Here is a 6,821-nt window from a genome sequence, read left to right as displayed (position 1 = left end):
AACTGGATGTAGCCACAAGGCAGTGGAGGTTTGGGGTCAGAGTTTTCCTTCTCTCAGATGAGCTGCCTTCCCCGGCTGTTTAGTCGCCTCTTACGACAAGTACAGACAAACTGAGGGCCTATTCTTGTCCCCAGCCCTCAGGGGAATACTGCATGTAATTCTGCATGTAATACTAACTATAAATATAGTGGGACATGTCAAACAGCCAATGTGCAATTAAAAAATGGAGAAGAAATTCATGTTAGGGCACAATCCTAACCCCTTTCCAGCACTAACATAAGGGCAATGCAGCTCTGAGGTAAGGGAAGAAACATTCCCTTACTTTGAGGAGGCCTCCGTGAGTGACACCCAACTGCAGGATGCAGCACATGTCCCATTGGCACCTCTATGCCAGTGCTGGAAAGCACTGACATAAGGGGTTAGGATTGCGCCCTTAAAGAATTAACCTGGTGGGGGTTTACTATATTATTCTTTAACAGCAACAATGGGTGCAATCTTAACCCACTTTCCAACACCGACATAAGAGTAATGCAATTTCGAGGTAAGGGAACAAACATTGCCATATCTTGAGGAGGCCACTGTGCCTGCCCCCCAACTGCAGGATGCAGCTTATGCCCCACTGCCACAGCTATGCCAGTGCTGGAAAGTGGGTCAGGATTGCACCCTTAATGTTATGTCACAATATTTGAAAATGGCAATCTTTAATTCACAAGCAAAAAAGCCAGCATATTCAGAAATGGTTCACCCTGTCTCTGTCCATTCGCACAATAAACAGTCAGGGATATAAAGTTGTGCATTCAGACTCAGCGTCCCAGACATGATCCTGTCAATAAGAGCCTGTATTCCTTGGCAGAGTTGTTCTCATGTGGAAAACAGCTAGCCAGTATTGCAAGAAGGCAACATAATAGAGGACTGTGACTATAAGACTCAAAAGGATTCTTCTTTGGGATGGAATCAGATCAGTATTCCTCCCCTGCAGCCCCCCCCAAAGCAACCCCAAGATTCTTTGAAGAGAATAAAGGCTGTTTAATCATTACAGACGACTGCAGTTTAGAGATTCTCTCAGATAAATGGGAGAGAAAGACAACTTATAAACTGGGGCTTGCAATAATTTTGCAAATTGTGTTACAGATAATAGATTCTCAAATTTTCAGCCACGTCGGATGATGGTGGGCCTGCAAAATGTTTCTTCAGCGTTGCTAGAGCTTTGGAGTTCTCCGTGTTCAGAGCTCTCTCTGCACCCAGCGCCCTTTCAGCATCCTCCAGCTCTCTTTGGGTTTTCCTCCTCTCGGCCTCAAAATGCAGAACTGCCTTTGCTGCAGATAACTTTGCCTCGAAGTCTTGCTGATCTTTCAGCTCCTTCAGCTCCTGGTGCAAATCTTTCTTGAGCAGCCCCAACTGCAGGGTCTCCACTCGTGCCTGGCGCAGTTCCTCCTCCAAACTATTTATGGTGGCAGATTTCTCCTGGAGCTCTCCTTTTAGAGCTTCGATCATAGAGTCTTTATGGAGGCTTTGCTTTTGAAGCTGCTCTAACTGGGCAACTTTGCACAAAGTCTCTTTTCTGGAATGGCTCAACTCTTGCTTGGCTTCTTCAAATCCTGCCACCAAATTTTTGCATTTGGCTTTAAGTCCTGCCAGCTCTTCCTTGAGAAAGGACAGCTGAAGCTTTAAAGAGATGCTTCCTAAATGCTCCTTGTGCATCTCTTGTCTTAGGGCCACCAATTGCCTTGCTTTCCAGATACAATGACCTTCTGTTTCCACAATGCTTCCTTCAGATTCAACTTCTAAATTAGCAGGCCCCCAGCAGGCAGACTCCCCTTCTGTTTCCTCCTTTGAAATGTTTATCTTTGTCCCTGCTAATCCTGGTTCAAGCTCTGTTACAAACAGCTTGGAAAGAGGTTCTTTTCTTTGGGACCTCTTTTCTTCTTTAAACTTTATCATCACCATATTGTAGATTCCTTGAACCCTCCTTGCTCTCTCAGAAGCCAGCTCCTCACACATCAGCGGATCAGGCCAATGACTTTGACTAAAGAAGTCTTCTGCGCTGAAATGCGGAGGAAATAGCTTCTCTAGCCAATGTTGATTGGAGCTCCCCATTTCACAAACTTCCTGCTGCTGCTGGTAGAAATAAATAAATAAATAAATAAATAAATAAATAAATAAATAAGCATCTGATAGGACAGGGGTGCCCAAACCCCGGCCCGGGGGCCACTTGCGGCCCTCAGGGACTCCCAATGTGGCCCACGGGAAGCCCCCAGTCTCCAATGAGACTCTGGCCCTCTGGAGACTTCCTGGAGCCCATGCTTGCCCGACGCAAGTGCTCTCAGCATGAGGGTGACTGTTCAACCTTTCACATGAGCTGTGGGATTAGGGCTCCCTCCACTACTTGCTGTTTCACATTTGTGATGCAGCAGTGGCAGCAAAGGAAAGACCGACTTTGCTTTGTGCAAGGCCTTTTGTAGACCTTGAGCTATTGCAAGACCTTCATTCAGTCATAGAAGTTCCATCTCTAATATATTAATGTATGTAAATTTATTCAAATTTGAAATGTAAATTAATTCGTTTTTCCCCCGGCCCCCGACACAGTGTCAGAGAGATGATGTGGCCCTCCTGCCAAAAAGTTTGGACACCCCTGTGATAGGATATTTGTAGAACTGTTCATAAGCTTAAAATTTTTTTTAAAAAACTCATTCTGAACCTTGTTTACTTGGAAGTAAAGACACTGAGCTGACCACAACGCACTGGTTTTAATGGAACTTACTTCCAGATCAGCAATCACATACACTCCAACATTCTGGAACCAAAAAGAGGACCATGCTCCTAATCTCATACCGTGGACCACTGCCCAGGGTCCCTGGCTCTGCTCTGTTTTACTATGTGGTGTCATTTGTTTACCCTAAAATCACCTGTTTTCCATTGCAGACATGCCAGAAAGAGTTTTCTTTCCCACAATGTACAAGAAATACACAGGGCGCAATCCTAACCCCTTATGTCAGTGCTTTCCAGCACTGACATAAGGGCAATGCAGCTCTGAGGTAAGGGAACAAACATCCCCTTGCTTTGAGGAAGCCTCCGTGAGTTACATCCAACTGCAGGATGCTGCACATGTCCCATTGGCACCACTATGCCAGTGCTGGAAAGCACTGACATAAGGGGTTAGGATAGCGCTCACAGTTGTGTTGCAATAGGTATCGGCAGTTATGAATGTATCTCAGCAGGGTGTGCAAAATGACAAGCTCTGCCTTCATGTTCATGCACATGGGTTTACATATATCTGCACTGAAGACAAGATGCAGCATCTGTTCCCCACTCAGATCATGCAAGTTCCACAGTTCCAGAGGGAAGGAAGTGGAACCTTAAAGAATGACAACTGCAGCAACTTGCACGAAAGTCGATAGAACCTTCTCAAAAACACAATGGTAGGTTCAATTATTTGCCAGGGACAGATACTTGAAAATAGGGATGGTCTCTGGTGAATAGGGACAACTGGATTTCTTCTAAGCTGAAGACTTATGGGTCAGGATATGCCCAATGTCACATCATTGTATTGTTGTGAAGCCATCATGTTGTGAAAGCATTATGTACATAATTTCAAATGGGGTTGCTTTCGCTCAGCAAGTTTCAACCAGTGCGCTGAGGCACATGGGTGTACTGCAAATGGTCTGTAGGTATGCCACGGGAATTTGGTGGAAGAGGTGGAGCTGAAACAATCTCCCACCTTTATTACTCTCAACCGAATACTGGAACAGAGGTATGGACAAAACCTCTATAGCAGCCATATTCAACCCCTGTGCCATGGCAAACTGGTGTGCCATGAATGGTCTGCAGGTGTGCCATGGGAGTTTGGGGGAGGATCATTTATTAGTAGGGCCATTGGAAGATGTGAGCCCCCTACCGGCAACGTGGTGTGCCTTGTCTGTTGTCCAAAAACTGATGGGTGTGCCTGGACAATTTCAGCGCCTTGTCAGTGTGCCATGAAATGAAAAAAGTTGAAAATTGCTGCTTTTGCTGCAGTCCTAAGCTTCTCGAGAGTAAGCCCCACTGAACACAAGTGGGACTTGTTTCCAAGTAAACACACACACTGTTGGACTACACATCCCATCAGTTAACTGTCTTGCTCTTCACAGTTAATGGCTCAGTTCTGACCAGCGTTTCAAGAACACAGCAAACGGCATGGGTGCCTTCAGGGAGATGAATTGTGCCAGGCAGGACTGGTTTTTGCTGTTCCCTTCTACAGGCCACCTCTACCACACTGCCACACCTGGAATTTGTTGGGTGGGGAGTTCATCATAGACATTCTGTGTTCACTCTTTGATTCAATACATTTTTGGATTTTTCCTGCATTCCATAACTCTTTGAGATGATGTATCAACTGAATTGGGGTTGACCTGCGGCGATCATTGTTTGAAAGCAAATGGGCTGTTTAAAGCTGCGGTGCCACGCAGTGGGTGTAAGCGGCAGCATATTCAAACTTCCCTTGCAAGGCTACCCATTGTCCCTTCATAGGCCTGACCTGGAGCATTCCTCATATTCTGTTCCTGCTCTTCTTTTTTGAGCTCCAGCCCCCCAGCTGTGCAGATCTGCCTCCAGCTGTAAGATGAGAAACCATGTTCATTAAATGCAACAATGAGATGTGTGCAGACCACCCCCCCCCCCAAAAAAAAAAAAGCATTGGAAGAGAGAAGAAAGCTGTGTTTCCATCTTGCTCCCCTGGAACTGAAACAGTTGTGGATTAAGCCACTGTGTCATTTACTCAGAAAATTGTTTGCTGAACCGTGTTCATGCTGAGCTTATTACAAAAGATGAACTTTCATGAAGCTTGGAATATTTAAATTTGGTATTTGCTGCATCTTTCCCCTCTCTTTTAATCCGCAAAGCAAAACAGGAGGCTGGAAAATTTGTGATACTTTCCATACACACCACAAGCATGAAAATCATGTAAGGCATTTACGGTACAACATGTTGCTTAAGACACTGAGCTGGTCACAAAGCCCTGAGTTCAAATTTTGCCTTTACCATGAGCCCAATAACATGGGGTCTTGTGGCAAAAAAAAAATCTGCTGAATACTTTTGAAGTGGAGAATCCGACAACACCTTTAGTAGACCAATCCTCCCATCCCAATGCAAAATCTGAAGCAAGCTTCTGGGCCAAATCCTATCCAACTTTCCAATGCCAATGCAGCTATAATACAGCCCTGCTGTCAGAGACGAATGTTCCTTTACTTTGAGGAGGTCTCCATGACTGGCCCCCTGCTGCAGAATGAAGCACTCGCCCCATTGGCATGGCTGCATTAGTGCTGGAAAGTTGGATAGGATTGGGCCCTTTGAGTTATCCAGGACTCTTCAGCAGGGTGGATGTCAAGCAAAGTAAACAGTGTGAGGGGCTGGTAGCAGGGCTTGATGAAAAGCCCCCAAAGCTTGCAGTTTGTAACAATTCTAAAATGAAATGCAAACATAATGACCACAAACACTCTTTTGGCTTTGCTTAATATCCTGACTGATTAAGAGTTCTGGATAACTCTGGAGCCTTGCTTAAGATTTTGCAGGCACTTTTACTGGGTGCTAGTAAAGGTATTACCAGATTCTGGCTTTTTGAACTTTCCCCGCTAATGGACTAACATGACCACCTAAGAGTTTTTGTACTTTTGAAGTACTCACCTAGAGCTTGTGCTTCTCTGTGGCCACTAGAGAATCTCCATTCTCTAGTCCCCATGCCATCCAATAATGAACAGTGCTATGTTATGCATTTTGACTATGCAGCAAGTCTCACTGAGTTCATGTCCCACTGAGTTGGGACATGAGCTGCAATCCTATGCGCACTTTATTGGGGGGTAAGGCCCATTGAACACAATGGGACTTACTTTTGAATAGGCATGCCTGGGATTGTGCTGTAAACCTACATACATACTTGCCACTGAAATAATCACGTTATTTTTCTCCTGTTTACCCCTGCCGCAATTCCCACCTTCTTCTGTTGTTTCCCTTGTGCCTGTTCCCCAGATTGTAAGCCCTCTGGGGCAGGGACTTGTACCTTGTTAGGATGTCATGGCCATTGCCAACGCTACATAAATTATAACAGTTAAAACAGTCTGAGGCAAAGAGGCAAAGAAGGAAGGCCCATAGCCAGGGAGTCAGACCACGGACAGACTGCACTTGCTCCTGGTGTGGAAGGGATTGTCACTCCCGAATCGGCCTTTTCAGCCACACTAGACGCTGTTCCAGAACCACCATTCAGAGCGCGATACCAGAGTCTTTCGAGACTGAAGGTTGCCAACAATAATAGTATTTCACTTATAAAATTAGGAGAACTGTTCAGAGCAGCTATTTTTTCCTCTCATGGCACACTGACAAGGTGCTGAAATTGACAAGGCATGCCATCAGTTTCTTGACAATTGACAAGGCACATGATACTGCTGGTGGGGGGGGGAATCCTTTCCCCCAATGGCCCTACTAATAAATTAGTACCCTACCCCAAACTCCTGCAGCACACCTGTGGACTATTTACGGCACAACAAATGTGCCGCGGCGCACTGGTGGAAAACCACTGGTTTTTAGAGCTTCAGCCACTCGGATCAAGCTAAACAACACTGCAAGACCAAACAATGCACAAACAATATCACAACACACAGCAAGAGGTACAGCCATTAAAACAAATAAACCGCTTGCAGAATAGTCAGGTAACAATCCAGTCCGTGTGAGCTTATGATAAAGATTTAACAGATGCAGGGCGTGATCCTGTGCTCCAAAGGGATCCCCCCCTCCCCAGACCTACCTGGCACCCCTGGAGCTGGCATTCATTCCCCAGTTGTTAAGTTCTGCTT

General features: G+C 45.6%; 1 protein-coding gene across 1 annotated transcript; it reads right to left on the bottom strand.

Annotated features, from left to right (window-relative positions):
* Positions 1-1,125: 1,125 nt before the first annotated feature.
* On the bottom strand, positions 1,126-2,001 carry CCDC160 (coiled-coil domain containing 160). The gene has a single exon (XM_066640181.1). The coding sequence runs from the start codon at positions 1,999-2,001 to the stop codon at positions 1,126-1,128; it is 876 nt and encodes a 291-aa protein (XP_066496278.1).
* Between the last annotated feature and the right edge of the window lie 4,820 nt (positions 2,002-6,821).

This window comes from Tiliqua scincoides, chromosome 12, assembly GCF_035046505.1.
Source record: "Tiliqua scincoides isolate rTilSci1 chromosome 12, rTilSci1.hap2, whole genome shotgun sequence".
Classification (NCBI taxonomy): Eukaryota; Metazoa; Chordata; class Lepidosauria; order Squamata; family Scincidae; genus Tiliqua; species Tiliqua scincoides.
This window is presented reverse-complemented; position numbering and strand designations above follow the sequence as displayed.